The 22259-nt window shown below is 39.7% G+C and overlaps 2 protein-coding genes across 6 annotated transcripts in view; both read left to right on the top strand.

Moving 5' to 3' along the window:
* The first annotated feature begins 5834 nt into the window (after positions 1 to 5834).
* On the top strand, positions 5835 to 14518 carry dhh (desert hedgehog signaling molecule). Its single transcript, XM_042491758.1, has 4 exons — positions 5835 to 6090; positions 6911 to 7302; positions 12950 to 13211; positions 13360 to 14518. Exons 2-4 carry the CDS (start codon positions 6994 to 6996, stop codon positions 14157 to 14159), a joined length of 1371 nt encoding a protein of 456 aa, XP_042347692.1. The 5' UTR covers positions 5835 to 6090; positions 6911 to 6993; the 3' UTR covers positions 14160 to 14518.
* Positions 14519 to 19085: 4567 nt separating this feature from the next.
* The window catches only part of kmt2d (lysine (K)-specific methyltransferase 2D), a 35994-nt gene continuing 32820 nt past the window's right edge, over positions 19086 to 22259 (top strand). For 4 of the 5 annotated variants that reach the window (XM_042491331.1, XM_042491330.1, XM_042491332.1 and 1 more), the window contains exon 1: positions 19086 to 19661. The gene's annotated coding sequence lies outside the window, so the exon portion shown is untranslated. Of the gene's footprint in view, positions 19662 to 21403; positions 21489 to 22259 lie in introns of those variants that run through there. The other variant, XM_042491328.1, reaches the window with a different exon arrangement.

Genomic DNA, 22259 nt, shown 5'->3' with positions numbered 1-22259 from the left:
AAGAACAGCTACAGAAAAAATGGATTCTATGATATTTTTAAATTATATTATACAAACATACACAGAGACAGCATGTAACAACCCTACACATCCTTTAACCTTGGATTTAGTTGGGGAAACACTAGAATAGCACCTCTCCCTGCAGCAAAATATAACGCTCGATAGCAGTGCAATCAAAGTGTCCCAGCAGTCCCATTGGGTAACACTCTCTTTTGGACCAGCTGTCGGGCATATCGGGGATAAGGCAGGAGACGGGCAGCGTGTAATGGGATGAGATAGGCTATCTTTATTGTCAAAACATAAGAATGAAGGGGGGAAAAAGACACAGATTAGCTTTCCTGACAGTCGGCCGTTTGAAGTTGATGCCAAAGTGCATTAGGGGCTGTTATTCCCTCGTTTGTACGCTCGCAAATACAGAACCACTCACAGGAAAAGGCGAGACTTGCCCGCTAATCAACTGATAATGGGTCACACTGTCCGTTTGCCATAGCTGCCCGCCATCCTGCATGCACACTCGCGGCACACTTGCTTCACACAGTTGACTTGACCGTTGTTTCATTGGGGAACACTGGGTGAATGGCGTGACATGGATTTTTATCCAGAAATCTGTACCATCACCATACAGAATGCGATATATACAATGTAAATAAAGCTGGGTTTTTTTTGGTCAGGTTCACAAAGCAAGGTATAGCATCATATGTGACCTTTGACCTGCTTGTCTGGGGCCAGGAAGTTCCACCCTTCTCAGTCTATTGTCCACTTCAGTGCAGTATCGCCTCAACCTCAGCTCACTGGTGCTCTTTTTCAAAGGCCAAATCAACGCGGAGGCAAAGTAACCTCAACCGCGACTCGACATGCACGTTTTACATCAGTTTGTGCAGTATGCCCAAAGTTATCACGCAGTGATAGGTGCGTTCTTAAAGGTGTGTGGTGAGTAACGACCAACCAAAAGTTACAATACATAAGCCAAGAATCATCCAGTGCACCACCCTGCCTCTTCCTGCACTGATAACATGGTGAGAGACAGTGGACTGGGCGGATTAGTGGTGGGCAGAAAGAAAGGACACTGTGTGTGTGTGTGTGTGTGTGTGTGTGTGTGTGTGTGTGTGTGTGGTGTGTGTGTGTGTGTGTGTGTGTGTGTGTGTGTTTGGGAGAAAGGAGGGAGGCGGTTAGGTGTCAGTTCCTTGACTTTCCTTCCCCCCCAACCCTTGTAATGGCCTCCATCTGAGGAAGTGGATCCTGCAGAGTGTCTATTCAGCTCCAAGAGACAAGACAAACACTTGAGATGTCAGCGCCAGCATTGTTTCAAAGCCTAAATTCAGTTTTACAATGACTGTATTCTTAAAAATAGTGTGCAATTCTAATTTCACCTCTGGCTTCATTTGTAAATTAACTTTATTTGTCAGTGTTAGTGCTCCTGTTAGTCACTGATGACTCCACAGAAGAAGAGAAACAAGACTTGCTGGCGGCGGCGTAGCACCAAATTCTGGGACCTATGCAGAAGCAGTCTCTGTGGACCCCCCGCCCTTCCTTTTTTGAAACATGTCACTTTCATGAACCTTTTGCTTTCTTTTCTTTTTTGGAATTACAGTTTCCCTTTATATGGAAAAAAAATGACAGTGTCTGCTGGTGCTTCAGGAGCATAAGCACTCACTCATTGTAGAAACAAATTCTAGTGCACGGGCAGATCAAACTACTGTGTGCTTTCACCCCTTTGAAACCTAGCACCTAACATCAGTTTTCTTATGCTACGTTCATACCTTTCACAAGTTGTTTAACCTTTCAATTGTGAGCAAATTGGTTTGATTCCTCTAAAAACATGGGGAAGAGGGCCATGAAATTGCAGAAATTATAAAAAGTAACAAGAAAATTACCTGGAAATTAAAGAGAGAGAGAGAGAGAGAGAAACAGAGAGAATCAATGGAAAACTATCAAATAATTAGGCCAAATTAACAAGTAAGTTAATGGATATTACAGTTATATATTTGAAATAAGGTTACAGAGAACATTGTTATTATTTTATCTATTTTTGTTTTATCTGAGCACTTTTTCTTCATTTCCTGGTTTTGTTCCTTTACATTTTTTGTAGGGTTTTTTTTTCCAGGTAATTTTCTTGTAACTTTTTACAAATTTCTGATGTTTGAGTTATTTCTTGTTAAGGTGCTCATTGCCTTCTTATTCGTTTTTGAAAAAAATCAAGCCAATTTGCCAAGACTTTAAAGGGCTAAGGGGCAATATTGGCCTTTAGAGAGCTTCCACTATTTTTTTTTATACAAAATTCATGCTCAGCTGAGTTATTCAGCAAATTATAATTTATATCAGTAAGTAGTTATATCAGTAATTATTTATAAATACAAAAATGCAAACAAAACCAAACATTTCATTTCAGGCTTTTCATGGACCCCCTTCTCATTGGGGTCCTGTGTGATCAATCTTACTTTTCCCTCCGCTACTTGCAGGTATGAGCTGTGTTTGACCACCAGCCCAGGTGCAAGCACAGGTGTCCACTTGGAAAGAGCAAAGCAGGGTAGGTTAACCCAGGCAGGAAAGATCTCATTTTCTGCACTGTGGCTTTGCAGGAAACCCAAGCATTCACCCGGCTATGTACTCCCATCCTGAAATGGGGGAGTGAAATGCTAAGAGCCACAAGGAGGCAGGGGGAGGCAGGAGGATGGGGGCACCAAAATAAAAACTAATAAGAATGACTTTATTTCCATCTCCAGCCCACAGATGTTTGCTTCCTTCCTTTCCCTTTCAAGTCAGATGGAAATCTGTTCTTTTGTACAGCTTTGAAGAGAAACGTCTGTGCGGGTAATTGTAGATATGAAAGTGTTTGTTGCTTTTTTTTGATTGAGTCATTCCCTGCATTTGTCATGAAGGCTGATATCTCTCATCTGTGCTGCTTGGGCCAGACTTGAGCCTTCTGCCATGTTTATCGTAAGGACAGGAAGATGCAGCTTCGCCTTGCCACCCCTCCCTACAACATCCTGGGATCTTTTGGAAACTTCCCTAACAAGGATGTCTTTGCACATTCTCAGTGGGGAGCTAAGTGACCTGTGCTTCATAATCCTGCAAAAGCAGATTTTAAAGTTCCAGTTTGTAGAATTAGAGTAAATCAGCAGAAATGGAAATTAGTAAGTATGTCTTCTTTAAAGTGTAATCATCTGAAAATGGGGATGAAAAATGAACCCACTGCCGAAAACTACAGTTCCTCTTACGACCACTTGACAGTTTTTGTCTCTATAGATAATTTCCTACTAAATGAGAACTGTACAGAGATTGGATTTTTATATAACTCACCTTTTACATTTTATTTAGGCTTAAGGTTACATAGAATTAATGGCAGGCTGCTTAAAGTGACAGTCAGCATCCTGACACTTACTTCACCACAGCATCAGCCTCTCATCCAAATATGGTCTCTTCTGGCTTCAAAAGTGCAAGATGGTGATGGCCATAATGTGAACTTGTGGATTTAAAGCAGGACTCCGTAAAACCCAGGGTTGACATCACAGCAGCTACGTCCATTATTTTTAAAGTCTACGGTATTCACGTCTGCCACCATAGTTAGCAATCCCTCCACAATGAGCAACATTGAAAAAAACATTCATTTTTAAAATCTGAAATGCCATTATTCAGTATTTATACCTGTTAAATCACAAGGTCTGTGTTTTGGAGAGGAATAGACCTCCGCAGATAATTGGTAAAAACCTCCTGAACGCCTGGATCTTAAATTATTAGAGACAAAAGGTGAGTACACGTGCTGGGCTAGCCAAACAGTCAGTGAGTTCACATGATGTTAGAAAAAGTCCAATTATTGTGTTGGTCCGACTAAAACTGGATGTAAACATATTAGTCCGACTGAATTCATTATAATTTCTTGAAGTCGGATTAATACACCTAGGGGATTGATTTACTCTTTTTATGTATGTACTTCAACTGGACCTTTACTGGCAGAGGTGTTCTACAAATGCTCTAAAGTCCCCCCACGCGGCTTTGACCTGGAAGTCGCACAGCATAAATTCATTGAAGAAAGCTGGGAAAAACAAAAGAAAAAGAAACATGGAAGAATACAAAACAAGATGGTCAACATGTAAAGTAAAGCGTAGAGTATGTATAAAATGCACAGCGCCAAAAATGTATCTATGTTTTCACAGTTTGACATGCAACCCGCTTGCTGCTTGCTAAATTGTTTGGTATTTGATGTAATAGGAAGGATTAGGAGGAATAATGACTAGCTGAAAGGGGGCATATTGCCACCTACCATGGCAGAGCCGGACATACTTCTGCCAATAAATCGGTTTCCCCCGGGTGCTTTTATACTGGGACAAGGACAGTAGTCCAATTAACTGGCCTAATTGAGCTAAAACTGTAACCCTGACTTGTAATGTAAAACTGCTTTATTCAGTCTTTTTACTGCTTTAAATCACTGGGTCTCTTTGTTTTGCAGAGGAATAGACCTCTGTAGATAATTCAGCTTCTTTTGAACATGAACACTGAGGGAATCCTAACCAGGAGTTCACTCTGGGTGCACAGGAAAAGTTTAAGCTAGTTGCAACAATGTTTTCACTGTAGCTACAGTAGTCAGCAGTCCCTCCATGACAAGATGAACAGCATTGGAAAAACATTACTTTTTTATCATGAAACTGCCTTATTCTGTGGTTTTACTGGTTTATGTCCTTGGGTTTATTTGTTTCTGAGATGAGAAGACCTCTGCTCATAATTCAGCTCCTTGGAAAAACCTTCTAAAAGTCTGGATCTCAAGCTATCAGAGGAAAAAAGGTGAGCACATTCGTACATGCTGGTCTTGGCCGTTAGGATTCGGCTTCCAGCAAAAACAATGAACACTGAAGAAATCCTAGCGGGGAGAAGTTTCAGATGTGTAATCTGCCACTAAATCCTGCACACTGCTGTTGTAAGAGCTGTTTTAGACCAGGCACAGTGTGAGAAAAAATTGCAAGTTTTTAGATTAACAGTGATTAAATCTTGAGGTATCTTTAGCATGCAATCACAGCAAACCAAGATAAACTCTGACATAAACTATAAAAACACCCACATCGTACCAACAGTCCTAACATGTTTGGGCTAAAGATTCCTTGAAACAAAGTCACTGTGAAGAAAGTGACCATGATGCATTGAGTCCTCAAGTGTTCCAGGAAGCCACAGATAGGATGGTGACACACTCCGACCTTTTCATCCGCCATTAATTTAGGCTTCCGTATGTGATTACGTGTGTCAGACCTCTGAGACAAAGCGATTCTTCTCTTTTCTGCTCCTTGTTGGGAATTATCTGACACATTTTTATGACTCTCCCAGCTATTGTTCTGAGACGGATAAAAATAATATGTTGATGTGGACAGCGGGTGTTTCCAGTGAAGAGGTCTTGGGTGCACAGGGTTCAGGGGGGTCAGGTTGGCTCCCCAAACACAGGAAGACAGCACTGTAAAGTCTCAGTCAGAGGGGTGTCAAGGCTGGACTCTTGTGTTCACTCTCACCTTCAACTGCATCTATTAATAACATCAGCAGGAGGTCATCACAGTTGACCCGTCCACTTTGGATGGGTGGGATGAGCAGACAGAAACAAGGGCAAGTTGCTTAAAAGTTATGGAGTTGACTGTAAATACACTGTAAATGTGTTTAAAAAAGTTTGGAGACTTTAGGGTGATCTTTAATTTGGTTTTGAAGTTTCATGTGGAAAAGTTGGCAAAACTGGGCTTAAATATCTTCTGGGGAGGAGGAGGGGTGGGGGTCATTGTGTTAACATTTGAGGGCTAATCATATGTCCTTTGTAAGGTTGAACTGGAGGCGTGTGCTGTCGCAGTGGGAGCGCGCAGAGGAAGGGAGGGCAATCTTGTCCGGACGCTAATAAGACCCAATGGCTGGTGCAAGGTGGCCAGGAGCTCTGAAACGCGACAGGAGACGGTGGACGAAGCAGAGAAGGAGGAGAAAAAAATCTCAGGAGAGACATTTCTGTATGGACAAAGAGGATGAGAGCGCCACGGGAGCGTCCATAGGAACTACAGGGGAGCCGTGGGGGCTTTTAGTGTGCGTCAGTTTGTGTCTCGTCAAAGGAACTGCGTGGAGAGAGGAGCGGTAAGTGACCAGAAAGCAACAAAAAATACACCTGTGTCGAGGCAGGTAGCTGCGAAGGACTTATGATAACGACTTTCGGTTCACAGGAGGTCAGAAGCAGCCTTTTTTTGGCGAAATATTTGAATAGAAACCCAGTTTTTGCTTTTTATTTTTAACAGCTGGTGCCAAAGTGCAGAAACTTTCAGCCAATAAGATCAGTCATTTGACTTGAAGTTTTAATCATCAAAACAGAAAAGTCAAAGCTGATTTTGCACCACTAACCCCTTGAAACTTGAGCACCTGGCTCAGTCTCTTTCAGAAACATTGGAGGAAGGTAATGAGCAGCTTCAAAAGAAATTATCCCAAAATAGCAAGAGTTTATATTAAAAAGTCCCAAGAAAATTACCTACAAATTAACATACGTAAAACAAGTAATGAAAAATTGTTTTTAAAAAAACACAAGGAAAATGGCTAGAAGAAGTGCTAAGATGTAAATGTAATTCACTTTGAATATATAATTGAATAATTATTTTCTAATATTTTTCTTTCTGTATCTATCTCTTTTTTTCTGTCTTTTTTTTTAAACCTCATTTTCTTGTCAGCCTTTCCTTATTTCTTGCAATTTTCAGGACATCTCTTAACTAGTTTCTTGCTGCCTTTTTAGCCATGATTTCAAAAAGAATCAATCCAATTTGCTCAAGCTTCAAAGGTTTAAATGTGTTAGGTGTCCAAACGTAACACAAGGAACTGATGTCGATCCAAGTTTCAAAGCTATTTTTTAAGTCAGTAAATAAAGGTTCCTACATGTCCCTGCAATAAGTTTTTGTCCTATCATCATCAGCTCTACATGATTTGCAATGGACCAGGATCTGACCCTCATTCACATGCCGAATCACTGACTCCTGGGAGCCCCAACCCTCCCCAATGAAGCAGTCCTGGTGGGCCCGCCTGGCACAGCTCGGCCTGCTCGCTGTGTGGACCTGCATATGGCTGGTCCAGGGATGCGGACCGGGCCCCGGGTACGGCATCCGGCCCAGGCCCAGGAAGCTCACGGCCATGCACTACAAGCAGTTTTTCCCCAACTTCTCAGAAAACAACCTTGGTGCCAGCGGGAGAGCAGAGGGCAAGATCACACGCAACTCTGAGCGCTTCAACGAACTTGTGTGCAATTACAACCCAGACATTGTCTTCAAGGATGAGGAGAACACCAACGCAGACCGCTTCATGACCAAGGTGAGATTAATCCAGCTCCATCATGATACACTGAGTCACCTTACTAACTGCAGTGATGCTTGGTCTATGGTGAGTACAATTAAATGTGCAGAAGGGGCAGAGAGTAACATCCAGACTGACTGAAGGATGCTCTCGCTGGTGTCTCATGAACCTTTTCAAGCCAGCTGGATCATTGATTAACGACATTCATATGAGGGGACAGACAGCAGTTTGCAGTTCTCATCCTGCCACCCAGCATGGCACCTTCAAATCACATAACCTCATTCATTGTTTGCCGTACCTGCCCTTGCCAGGCTCTCAACACACAAACGTTCAACACAGAGTGTGTAAGTTTTAACCAAACTTCCCCTCCCTTTTCTTGAGATAAGAAGATCAGGATGTAATTCAACACTACCCCTTAAGAGGCTGCCTTTCCCTTTCAGGAACACTTCCTTTTAATCTTTAACCAAAGTCTTTGTTATTGGAAATCAAACTATTCCTATGACAGGTTCTCAGTGGCACTTCAACTTGAATTCCTTAATGTTAAATGGGTAGGTATCCAAATTCAAATCTCATGCACAGAAAAGGCATATCGTTGGCCCAGAGGATTTAAACTGTAATTTAGGTATTTTTTTAACCTGGACCCTATTTTGTCATGGTTTTTCTTGTTTATTTGCAGGGTTCCCACGGTCATATGAAATCCTGAAAAGTCATATATGAAAAGTCATGAAAATTCACAATCTCATTTTCCAGGCCTGGAAAAGTCATGGAATCATTAAAAATCATTGAAAATTTTAGGAAGGTCATGGAATTATATTTTGTATAATGACAGTAAATGTTGCAATAATACTGGAGATAACCTTTCAGGTAATGCAACATAACAGAAACTTTATTTTCTATAAGTTAGCTGTTGACAAAATTTACCTCCAATATTCATTGATTAGGGTTGCATGCTATATCCTTTCAGCATCGATATTGCAACACTCAATAGTCGTATCTAAGGACCTGCAATGTCTAGGAGGGCAAATTAACTCAAAGAACTTATTTGCTGCTGATACAAATGGAAAACTTACACGGTTCTCATTGTCCATGATTAATAACAGCAAAGCCTTCCCCTTAAGACAAGTTACGTGATGTTGTGTTGCGTCGTTTGTTATGGAAAGGAGACTCTCCTGAGTTTGTGTGTAGAAACCAGACCGGCAAGTGCCGTCCTTGGTCACAGTGAAGCGCATGTTTTTCTGATACAGAAATTTCTGTCATGGGTCCTTGGGAAAGTCATGGAAAAGTAGAAATTTTGTCAAATGTATGGGAGCCCTGTATGTGACTAAAAGAGACAACAATTTTTGAAATTGGTTTGCTGTTGAGCTGGAGTGCTGGAGCACAGTGGTGAAACAAGCTCCAATGTAACCACTCTGGGAATTTGTGCAACATCAGTTTATGACTACTAAAAGTGTTTGTCACTGACAGGCCCAGATTGTGATTTTAAGTGACAACATTATAAAAAGGAACCTTTAAACATGTCTACCTTTGTGTTTAAGAGTAAGATCCTTCTTGTTTTACCATAAACTGATCCAAAATTACTATTGCTTAAATCACTTAAAGGGTAACTTCTGTATTTTTAAACCTGGAGCTTATTTTCCGATGTTTTTTTAAATCTTAGTTAGTAATGGAGACAACAGTTTTTGAAACTGGTCAAGTATTGAGCGAGAGTGTTGCAGCTGCAAAACAGGCTGCAGTGTATCATTAAAGATGCACTGTCAAATGATGTCCTCTAAAAGTGCTTTATTTGTCACTGACAGGCTCAGATTGGTATTCTCAGTGTCTGACGACTTACAGAAATGATCCCTACAGAGATAGACCTTTTTGTTAAAGAGTTTTGTTTCACTAGACACAACCTGGAAATTGCAGTCTGCAAACCTTCCATACCCCATTTAAATAATCAGTAACTAGTTTGTATAGAGTCAGCATATTTTCACATCTCACTGGGTTTATGAGAGTTTATTTCAACTACACCAGAGTTGATGACTGAACAGTGGAAAAACAAATCAAGATGGTTTTTGTGAGTTTTATTTGGTTTCTGTCGACCCTGACTGAATTGTGCTTTAGGCTGATAATATTAAAAAAAAAATTTAATGGAGTCTGGTGGATTTGGTGATAGTGATTTCAGGGCTGTTTCTGGTAAAACAAAAAGGATCTTACTCTTTAACAAAAACAGGTTAACTCTGTAGGGATCCTTTTCATAATGATGCCAGACACTTAATAATCTGATAATCTAATAATCTGACCCTGTCAGTGGCAGAAACAGCACTAGTGGACGATAATTGATGGTGCAAAATTGCCCATTGACGTTACATTGCAGCGCTGCTGCTGGCTGCAGATCTCAATACTGGACCAATTTCAAAAACTCCTTTTTTCCATCAGTTACTAAAACATAAAAACACAGAAAAAAGGCTCCAGGTAGAAAAATACAGAGGTTACCCTTTTTAGACCTGGACAGCTGTTGATAACACATTTTGAATACCACACTGGTAAATATTTAGAAAAGTAACACACACCAAGGGTTGCAGTGAATTGCTGATGACTGAAAGTGACGTAAAAGTACGAAAAAGTTTCTCACAATGGCAACATATGCATTTCTGTTTTATTCAGATGCTATTTCAGCCCTCATGCCTTCTTCAAGATTAACGATCGTCAGTCACTGCTGAATATGACCACAGGGTGCCTTCACACTCTGATGTCGCCCAGCTCTGGAAGTTGCGGCTTTCTGTGATTGTTTCGGATACGAATCTGTGTTCCTTCCCCTCCCCGTGTGATTGTATGTGATGGAAATCTGTGGTCGTATATGTGTGCCCTGCTGATGCCCAGTTTGAGTGTGTGTACGTGTGCATGTGCCCCTCTTTTGCCCAGATGTGAAAGACACTCTTTGTGCGTCATTTGGAGACTTGGAGGGGTCGCCTATACAAAATTCCCGCCCGCTGAAGTAATGGCACCGTCGGAAAAGCGACTATTGTAGTTTCTGACAATGAAACGCCTCTCTTCAATGGCATTGCGAGAAAAATGTAGCCAGTTTGTTTTCTGTCCCTCTCGCTTTCTCACTCTTGCTGTCACATTCCCAAGTCCGTGCCCATACATTCTTCCCCTCTGCCCTCTCCCTTTACTCCCAACCTCGGCCCTGCCAACACTGCTGTCCTCTCACCCAACTTTTTCTCCCTCCGTCTCTCCATCATCCGCTCACTTTCTCTCCCAGCCCTCTTTTTCGCTCAGTTGCAACAGGAGCTCTATTCCATCATTTTTTGGCCACAAGACATCACAAGTCACAAGAGAAATACGTGTCCAGGAGATGATAATGAGTGTATCACCTCAGTTTGCTAACGTCACCATTTTTCAAGCCTGCTATTTTGTGACAATGCTGACACAGTCTGTAGCATCACGGGGGTGTTAGGAGTCACTGTGCACATTTCTGATGAAATGTCTCAGGGGTGAAACTGAGAGACTCATGCCTGGAACAATGTGGACAGTGCAGAGAATGGCCTTGATTATTCTGTCACCCTGTTGAAAAGGGCAAGGACTCACCCAAACTGGCTACAGTAGCTTTGTTCTTGTACTCTGATTGTTGGAGCAAGGTTGAGATGGCCTTTAGCAAAGTAGAGGAGGGACTGTGTGATGATGCCAGCAGACAAACAATCATAACCTGGGAGCCAGAGTTGGTGGTGAAATACATCTTCTTTTTCTGAGTTGCACTGAAATCAGTTTGCGGCGTACAGTCGGCTTACATAGTGTACATACTTCTTGTACACGTAGGTTGTGCCATACCCCCTGTTAACCCTTTACATCTTGGTTTGACATCATTTTTCTTGCGCTGCATTCAGATCCCTCTCACAAGCAACCCTTTAAATCCTAAACATTTCTTTCAAAAACATGGGAAAAAAGGCAATCAGCAAATTGGCAAGACATGTCCCACACACTGAAAAAAATAGGCAAAAGTTGCTTATTTTTTGTCTGCTCCCCATGTTTGAAAGAAATCAAACCAATTTGCTCACATTTTAAAGGGTTTAGATATGCCTTTCACTGTACAAGGCACATGTTGCTGAAAAAGTGGCTAAAAATGCAAAACTGAGAATCATTTAAAAAATATTTTTATGTACTCTTATATCCAACAATACAAGAGAAAAAACTCACAGTATAATACTCAAAACAACAACCTAAACATCCCCTCCTTACTCAACATACAATGCATTTTAAGAACTGTAGTGATACACTAAAAGACCATAAAAACATGAGTAGAAGCTTTCAGAATTACACATTGATACTGATACAATCAACACATTATATAACAATTTTTTTTTAACAATTTCACCAGGAGTCGTACCCTAACCCCCAGCCCTGAATAAAGCAATTTCACTTTAAAATCTGTGTTTAGATATAAATGGCCCATTTTAAGGAAACGAAAATGCAACAGTTCTTCTTTTCAAGTGATTATACGCTAAAGAAAAAATGCCAAGCCTTAATCCTACACACTGGAACATAAAACTAAATGGCTAATTAAATGTTTTGCATATTATGATTATTTTTCTTTGTGAAAAAAAGGAGGAGGATGAAATATTTCTGAAGATTTCTTAGCTTCGTGGCTTGATGAAATGGGGTATTTTACCAACTTGGATCCAGATCCAAAATGGAACAAGTTATTTGATCCCAACCCAACATGTGCCAGCAGTTTCCTGTAGAATAATGTTGAATTAGAGCTGGATTCTTGATCCTTTTTGAAGCCAATATAGATATTTGAATGTTTAAAAATGTGGTAATTGGCTAAATTTTTTTAATATATTAATAACATAAACAAACATGTTTGACCCCTTAGATTTGGTTCCAAACTATGTAATGGAGACACCGTTTCTAAATGACCACGATTTCTTGTTACTTATTGACCAACATATTCCAATACCAATTTATCTGATGCTTATATTGGCCAATTTATCAGTCAATATTGTTCCAAACTAACAGAGGTGCTCCATTCATATAGGCAAACAAGGCAAATGTTTGTTATTTAGTATCAAATTATTGTTGTTTGGTCAGGTTTAATTTATCATGTGAATTTTATTGTGTGAAAGTGTAAATATTGTTTACAGTACATAAAGTATACTTTATATAAAGTATACTTTAAATGGTTCAGCATTAATATAATTTCAATTTCAAGTTCCAAAAAGCTGTTCTTGCGTGGGTGGGCTCAGGGTGGGGTGTTCCTTGATGGACTTTTTTCCTAGGGGCTCCCAAAGTCTAAGATCACCACGGCAAATTAAGTTTTTTACTTTTAGTTTATTTCCTCATACACATGTAAAGCAAAGACCGAAAAAAGATAATTAAAACTTAGATTGGTGTCCTTATAATTTTTATTTCTTTTTTAAATAACAAAAATGTAGAGATGAGATCCTCCTCTGTATGTCAATGAATAGTGATATTATCATATTAATTGATATCAATATAATATTTGCTGCTGATTGAGAGCTCTGGACTGGAATTCCAGATAAAAATCCCCTGTTCTTCAGTTATTGTTATTGTATTTGGTGATTTATGTGTATGATGTGTTTTTTTAACTGAATAATAATAATAATAATAATAATAATAACCACTCCAAACTGAACACCTCCCCTCTGCTTCATTTTGTTCCTAGCGCTGTAAGGACTGTTTGAACAGGCTGGCTATCGCAGTGATGAACCAGTGGCCAGGGGTACACTTGCGTGTGACGGAGGCCTGGGATGAGGACGGCCACCACCCTCCCGGCTCGCTGCACTATGAGGGCCGTGCCGTGGATATAACCACTGATGACAGAGAAACAGAGAAGTATGGTCTTCTGGCCCAGCTGGCTGTGGAGGCTGGCTTTGACTGGGTCCACTATGAGTCCAAATATCACATCCACTGCTCAGTAAAAGCTGGTAAGTTAAAGGAGAGAGCTTTTACAGAAAATCATGCAGTTAACTGTGTCAAATTACATCACTTAACTGGATGGTGTATCAGGATATTTAAGACAAAAAAAGGAACACAATCTGTGTTTAGTCATTTTTTCTGCTGATCTTCCTGCAGATCACTCTGTTGCAGTGGAAAAAGGTGGCTGTTTCCCAGGCTGGGCCCGGGTGACGGTTGCTGGAGGGGTGCAGAAGAGCCTGTCGTCCCTGGCTCCTGGGGACAGAGTCATGGCCTTGTCTGGGACAGGCCAAATCGTGTTTAGCCAAGTCCTCTTGTTCCTGCACCGGGACCAAGAAAGCTGGTCCACGTTTCTGTCTCTGGAGACAGAAGACGGCCACAGATTGGCTCTTACTCCACATCACTTGGTCTTTTTAGCTCCCCACTGCAGACTTGAGAGCAGTGAGTACAAGTTTGCAAGCAGGGCCAAAACAGGAGACTGTGTGCTCATCCATACAGCGGAGGGTCAAGTACGTCCATCTCGAATCATCTTTGTGTCAGTCGAGGAGAGTGTGGGAGTGTATGCGCCTTTAACAGAAGCTGGAACTGTGTTTGTTGATGGGGTGCTGGCATCTAGCTATGCTCTGGTGGAGGACCACAGACTTGCACACTGGGCATTTGGTCCAGTGCGACTCCTCTCTTCATTCAAGCAGCTACTCTGGGGAGAGACAAGAAAAGAACATCAAACCACAGACAGTGAAACAGCTTGTATTAAGACTCCATCTCATTGTAGCCCTTTGGCTGCAAAAGACAAAGCAGGTGCGTATGTGAATAATGGCACTCTGGACAAAGAAGACAATCTGAGCAAACCTGTGGGGATGGAAATGAAAGAGAAGCAGGCATCCAATGTGCACTGGTATGCTCGATTACTGTACAGTTTGGGATGTATCTTTTTAGACTCCAACTCCTTTCATCCTTAAAAGCCTAAAACTATAAACTGAGTACATGTCGCACTGTTCTGTGTCTCAGCTTTGATACATTTACACTAACACTTCCTGTTCTATTCTTCAATAAATAAAAAACACTGGAGTATCTTGCTTTGTTTTTTTCCCCACTATTGTTTGCATTATAATCTATCATACATGCTAATGTAAGTGATGTTTTGTAAGAAGCTGATGGGACAAATTGTCTAAGCATGTTAATGTAAAAAAAAACAAAAAAAAAAACTGGTCACTCCAAAATGACTGTATGATAGTCTATTTGTACATCATGTTATTTCTTTTAATATTTCAATTATATATGTAATATATATATATTATTCTAATGGGATAGGAATAATTTCTCCCACAACAATAGAATCTTTATTTTTGTACTTTCTGAATCATAATATATAAATGTTTCATTGTATAATAATTCCACTACATGTATTGTTTGTCCTCACATGATTTCATGTCGTAAAACAAATTAAAATGTCATTTTATTAAGCAACACTCTGCTTTTTCTTTAGCTGTGGAGTAATTTTTGTCCATTAAGCTCATTTGTCTTTTTCTTGTTTAACTCGAACAAAAAGATCATTTCTGGGGTCGTGGTTGAGCATTACGTACGTTGCAGTGTTCAAGAGCTCTGTGGAAATCTAGTCCAACAGGCCGACGGGTTAATGAAAAGCCCAGATGTACTTAATATTCCCCACACTGTGCCACCACAGTGGCTTTATCACATAGCTACTTCAAGGAAGTCATTGGGTCTCTTGCAATCTTAAAGGAGACTTTAAAGGAGTTTTATTGGTCTCTACTGCTCAGATTTGGGTCACAAGTGCTTTATCTGGTGGCATAGTACAATCATTGTACACAACTTTTTACTTTGTTGCACCCCATCTGTGTCCATTAGTCTCTAGTATATATTCTGGCATTACGCAAGTGTAGTTTTCCAGTTACTAATAAACATTTAACCTAATTATTTTGTCCTGTAAACCTACCACTCAAAGGTTCATAATACTGTGTAAGGCCATAGTCAGGAAAGTAGCACAAGGTTATACACCCCCTAGTGGAGGAACTGATAGTAAACCTTTGAATTTTACTTATTTTAATTCCTCAAATGCCCTGGTACACATGCATGGGCCCACCAGGCACAGGCCCAGGGGCCCAAAGAGCTCGCAAGTGTTGAATTGATTTGCTCGACACAATGTTATCAAAACGATGAATACAGGATGTTAAGAAAATATAATCACAATCTGCATCCTATAAAAGTAGCCTACGTTGTTTTTTTCCCCCAATTATCTTTAAGGTATATAACTGTAACAAATAAAACCCTGAGGACCTGAACTGTATTCTCTCCCTCAGGTTTATGTTCTGTTGTAAACATCTGTGGAGGTATTCAAGGGGATTATCCTTGAGATACAGGAGGCAGATGGGAAAGCACCGGCTCTGTTGACTGGCCAATAGGAAAAGCCCAGTGTCCTAATACCACCCTCTATTTACATCTATTGGCCAATCAGTCATTGTCTTCCAACTGGTCTCAGCCCCCCAAAATCTAATCCAATCTTGCTAAAGCTGAATGGGGAGTTAACTAATCCTGTCAAGGGGACCAGTAATAACCTATTTTCAAAATTAAAACCTGCACACCCCATATCCAGGCACTGAGAAGCACACATTTCCTGATCAGAATATTCATCTGTTTATAAAATACAGACCAGTGTCATCAGGTTTAAATAATTATGACAAAACTTTTATGACAATATTTAGACATAACGGAGAAAGAGGCATCAGTGGGAGTTTGTTATGGGTTTTTAATACATTTGAAAAGAACTGTGTACCGAAGAACATCGTATATCACACCTGAACAAATTGGGACAAAATGTTTTGTATCATTGACAATAGAGTTTATATCTGCATATGTGATTGAAACCTAGACCTTGAGTGGCAATTCACTTTGATTTTTTTTTTAGCAATTAACCCTTTGAAACCTGAGCAAATTGATTTGATTTCTCTCAAAAACACGGGGAGAAAGAGATGAGCTACTTAACAAGACACTGCCCAAAACTCAGCAAGAAATAATAAAAATTTGTAATAACAAGAAAATTAACTAAATATAACTAAAAAAAGACATGAAAATGACCCAACAAAGTGCCAAACATTTATATATATATAGATATATCTATACAGAGAGAGAGGGAAGAGAGAGAGAGAGAGATATATATATATCATATGCATTACCAATATAGGGAGAATTTTTTCTGATTTTTTTAAAATTCAGGTCATTTGTAACTTTTTTAAAACAATTATTTGTGCAATTTGAGGGACATTTCTTGCCATGTTTCTCATTGTCTGTTTCCTTGTTTAGCCTTCATTAGTTTAAAAAAAAAGGTCTCTTTACCATCATCATGCATAATGTGAAAAATTAAAGTTTTACACTAGATCCTTTGGGTGTGTATCAGTTGTCTTTTAATTGCAGGTCACATTTATAAGACAATTCTTTATTACACAATTGCATTCATCCTGTCGATAGGAATTCTTGTAACATTGTGCTCTTCTCAGCCCTGAGGCCTCTTGATGCCTCATATGCATTACCAGAGCTGTTTCACTGTGCAGGGGCAGCTGCAGACCACCCATCTACAGCAGATGCTTGTTCACTGCTTACAGAGCACACAGTGAATAGTCAGGCATTCCTGTGTGATCACTACCATTAACTTTACATTTGAGACATATAACAGATTTGTAAGCTACAAATCTAGTAAGCTACAGTTTTGTTCTAGTGCATAACAGTAGATATACAGTAGTTGATGTGGATCAAACCCGTGACTTCTCACAATGGGATGGACTGTTCCCCAACGTAATTTTGTGTGCGTTCACAGGATCAATCCAGTGACATCCAAGCTTTACTGTGTGTGCTGCCTCTGGTTGTTTGTATTATTTTAAACTCCTCTTCCGGAAATCCAACATATTTGATCATATTTTAAAGTGTTAACAGGCCATTAATCAGTTACTAAAAATCATAATTTAAGAACTGGGAACAACTTTTGTGCCATGCCACTGTGATTTTCTCACAGTGATAAGGAAACCTTATGATAAAGAAGGCCCACCTGTCATTCCCACCCCCACAGAATCTGCATTATGTTCACCAACAGTAAACATTATTATTAGTGCTGTTCTTAGTTGAAGACCAGAACTGAACATGTAGTCTATTACATGAACAAATATTAATCGATAATTTAAAATGCAAAGGTCTGACACTGAATTGCCAACTGATTCAGCATCAGGTGAGAACCCCTGTAAGGAGTTGAGTATTTTTTTCAACATTTCTAACATAATATAGTATCAATTAAGATGTATTCAATAATTTTATTTTGATTATCCATTAATTTAACACTGCTCTCAGCTACTTTTTTGACTATGTTTGACTATGGAGATGTATTATATATAAATGCACCCTCCCAGTGTATGCATGCTCTTATCATGGTGCATTGACATTCATTACAAATTACAAGTCCCTTACTCATCACTGTATCCTATATGCTCAGGTTGGGTGGCTGTCTTTAAAACTTTGTTGACTTTTTCATTGTCATTCTCTTATTTCTGGTCTTCTTCCAGCATGTTTATATGTGTACATTAAAGAAAAACTGAAAATGGCTATCCTCTCTGTTCACAGAACTTGTTTTTGTTCATACCTAGGATTCATACTGAGTTTGTCACAACAAGCTCTATGTATGCAGCTCCCTGTATGTGGATTCTTCTGCAAGAGGGACTTAAAGCTGCACTTATTGGTTCCTCTAGGCTGTTTCAAAGCACTGCTGCAGGACTTGTCATCTTTGTCATCTTCCATATGCCAAAGTAAGGAAGTATCTTAGCTGCTCTTTCATTTTTTCTTGTTTTTATGCTTCACTTATAGCATGGGCCTATATTGATGTACTTTTTAGTCCTGCAGTAACTTCATTTTTGTGTTTTATATTGCTTGTTTTGGAGTTGCATGTTTTGATTTTTTTCTATGCTGCCTTGGTCAGGACACTCTTGAAAAAGATTTTTAATATCTCTCTCTCTCTCTCTCTCTCTCTCTATATATATATATACATATATACATATACATACACACACACACATATATATATATATATATAAAGGTTGAATAAATTATTAAAATCACTCAGGACTCAAACACAACCAAGATGAATGGTAAATACATATCTCTTCGTAATAAGATCAAACAATAGCCACAAATCGCTTGGGCACAGCAGGTGTTCTGGTTTATGTGGGTCATTATCAGTGAACCTGCTAAAACTTGGTCAAGGTTTATTTCAGATCATGACACTTTAAAATCAGTCACTCCTCCCTGTCGCCCTCAGTCACTCCAGCCAAATGCGCAATGCATAGCACTACAGAAACAGAGGAGGAATAAGTAATTAGCGACCACGATGAAGTGTACAGTAACACATTTGTTATGTTAATTACAAAATTAAATTGCACTAAGAAATATGAGCCTCTTCGAAACCGATTAAATCGCGGTTGATTAATCATCAGAAGAAATGCATTCATTCGCAGGCATGTCAAAGTAGCTTTGGCTCTACAATCGAAACAATCTAATGAAAAATGGCTTCCCTGGATCCGAAAATCTAATGACCTAATATCTAATATCCACCATATTTCAGTGGTCCGCGCTCTCCACATTAAAACCGTGTGCTGAGTGCCACATTATGACCCCCACACAGAGTTATTCATTGCTACACTAAAGCTGCAGCATGTTTTGCGTATATCTAGTAATAAGACACAATTTGTGCTTGACCCTTTTGCATGAATTAATTTTGACGTAGTTATTATTAGCTAGCACGGCTAGCGGCTGCTAGCCACTTGGCGGAACAGCCGTGTGCAGACGCAACGCAGTTCAGCGAAGTGAAGCGATGCTAGTGACCCACACAAGGGTACCCATGCAAAGTTGAGCTGCAAATTTAGGTAGATGAATGTTTGCAGTGGACTAAAACTAAAAGAAAAAATATATTTACAGTCGTGTCAACAAAGTTTGGGGCTGTAATTTTCGGATGCATTATTTTGTGCAAACTTGCAGTAGCTTTAACGACCTCGCGAGCTAGATTCCAGAACAGAGCAGAAGCTAGCTGCTGTTAGCATTCCAGCTAAATACACAAGCAAGGAGCCAGATAGCTGGGTAGTTATTCACAGCATGAAGCTGTGGAGCCTTTGTCGGGACGGGTTGAAGACTTGTCTCGGTGCTTAATAGTTCCCCGACCACTCGACACAAAGCTCAAGTTGCTGGTTAGCTAGCTAACCATAGCATTATCCATCTAGTTAAGAAGCTACGTAGCTAGCAGCACCGCACAGCCTGCCTTCCGCCGAGGTGCACTTCCCCCACTCTCCCTCCAGCCGGCTAGCCGTAGCGTTAGTCCGGTACATAAAATGAAGCGACCATCAGCATTTTGGGAAGCTGTGTGGCTGTTTGGATTTTGCTGATGTATGAGGAGACGATATTGTTTTTTTGAGGTGAGCTGTTTTTATTATGGCCTTTTTTAACTGCTTGCATCAGACATACCTAAAGACACATCAACCCTGACCTTAGACCGGGTAATGTTAGCTCTGCTATCGGTAACATTTAGCCGTTAGCTTCGACCAGATGGGACCGTCTACTTGCTGGAGAACTCGCTGTGTTACCTGGGTGCTAACTTTAGGTTGAAATATGTTAAACGTTTGCTTTGTCCGAGGTACCGTCAACTGAGTAGTCGGTTTATATTTTAGCAGTACATGTTGCTGTGCGTGTGATTGAGTATATTTCTCGTAGTTTTGCCTGTTCGGGACACTTTGTTGCTACGTCACCATTGGTAGTTGTTAGCTTTTCCGTATCAGCTTGTCGTCAGCAACACGGACCCGGCTACTTGCTGGACAGAACCAACCCTTTGAAGTCGGTGTTTACATTGAGGAATAGTGCTTAGCTTTGCATTTATTCAACTATAAAACCTCTATAGCTTTCACCGTGGCACTGCAACAAATAGCTGCTGCTGTTGGCTTAACATAACAAAACAAGAACAAACACATTCACAGCGAAAGTTAATTTGTGGCGTTAACACTTTTAATGTTAACTAAGCTAGCAGGATGTTAAGACGTTAACTTAACGTTAGCCATCATGTCATCACTTTTGCTCTGGACATTGCCAACTTCACTTTAGAAACAAAGCCTATTTTCTATCCTCATTAACTCTGATATAACAACAGTTCGGTTTTGTGTGACTTGGATTTGACGTTAGTTTGTTGTCGAAAAGAGAGTGCCCGGTGTTGCTGCCACCGAAGATTTAACGCTTCGTAGAGAAATTAATTTTGTGCACAAGCTCAGTTGTGTTTTATCGTTAATAGCTTTGGGTGCCATTTGCTAAACAGAGTGTTAATGTAGCGCCATTTATTGTGTATGTTAGGTTAATAGTGCAGGTGTGTTGCGTTTTATTTTGGGAGTTTGGGTTTTAACGTCAAACTGGCCAGGCATTTAAAACACTCGTAAATAACAGTGACAAAGATGAATATTTTTTGTAATTGCTTTGGTATTACAGTTAATTGCATTTTGATCTGAATTTGTGATTAGTTCTGTTCCTATGGGTTATAAACACTGCAAAAGCGCACCCGTCCTCGGACTGGGATCTGCTTCCTATTGCCTCAGTAAGAATGAAAAGGAAATGTTTCGAAACGCGCGTGTGATCATGTAATCTTATAGGATGATTTTCTGAATATGATGGTACAGTTTTTTGTGTTTTGTAACTAACAAAACACTGCGTGATTGAGCTGGATCTATGTTTCAAAGTCACTGTCACATTTATTGTCTTTTGAGCCCATAAGATCAGGAAACACAGCATTGTACCACTGAAGATTCCGTCCATTGTTTCCCGATATTTGGATATTCACGATGATATGAACAGATATTGGTGAAGCTGTGATGCACCATAAGTACATTATACCACACTAAACGAAGCCGATCGGCTCCTTTATAAAGGGTCGTTCATGAGCAGCATTTAAACGTTAAAAACATGACACGAATTGCTTTAATTGGCTCTGAGGATGATGAAATGTTGAGCCAGTCCAGTCTTGAGTTTTTATTTTACATTATTTGTGTTAAATGGCGTAAATCTCACAGCGGAACTATGAAGCGAAAGACAAATGTTCTGCACGAAAGACACTCCGCTGCAACAGGAAGTTCCACACACGGAAGTTGTGTTTTCTTTGTGTATCCCGATTTATGGTTGTTTTATTTGGGAAAACACCATTTTAGTTTTATCATTTCGTGCTTTTCCACGCAGCAGATTCACCGACTTGGATTATGCATTCTTTGGTAAATGGTCATTTGAATTGTTGAAACAGTTTCCGATTGATCTGTCTTCTGTAAACCTCGCGCTATTTTCATGAGTTTGCGAGGAAGCTCCGTTGCATTGGTGCTAACGTTAGTGAGATTAACACAAGGAAATCATTTAAAGTGAAGACATAACAGCCATGTTTGATTGTTTGCATCGCTTGTTGTAAGTCTTTATGTGAAAAGTGATTTTAGATGGATGCGGAGGACAGTTTGTGGTATTTTGTGGCAAAGAAAGGTGCTTTTTGGTAATTACTTTTTTTTAATGATGATAAACATATGTTTGCTAATGAAAATTGTATTTTTTCTTTTGCTAAGTGGGGACCTATACACAATCTAACACTTATTTAATTTTCTTACAGAGAACCTAAATCTCATGCATTTAGTATTTTTTTTTTCCATTTTTTTTTCATTTACATTATCAGGTTTAGTCTCTCCATTCATTAGACAGTGATAACATCTGTATGTTATTGCATAGCCGGTTATCAGATAAAGGTTGTTTGCATACTTTCAATCATTTTGTAAAACTATTCTATTTCTAGGGTTGCAATGGTATGATGTTTTCATGGTATGATAACCGTTCCAGAATATATTGTGGTTTCACGGTATCACAGTATTACAGTATTGTTATCATCAAAACCATTGTTTATTTTAGGGAAAATGACTGCAACGACCTGAATTCAGATTATTGGGCTAAAAGGATATATAATGTATGATAGCAATCACAGTAATATGATAAATTCCATAAAAACA

The sequence above is a fragment of the Plectropomus leopardus genome, chromosome 8 (genome assembly GCF_008729295.1).
Source record: "Plectropomus leopardus isolate mb chromosome 8, YSFRI_Pleo_2.0, whole genome shotgun sequence".
In the NCBI taxonomy this organism is placed as follows: domain Eukaryota; kingdom Metazoa; phylum Chordata; class Actinopteri; order Perciformes; family Serranidae; genus Plectropomus; species Plectropomus leopardus.
The sequence above is the reverse complement of the archived record's forward strand: the minus strand, read 5'-3'. Positions and strand labels throughout refer to the sequence as shown.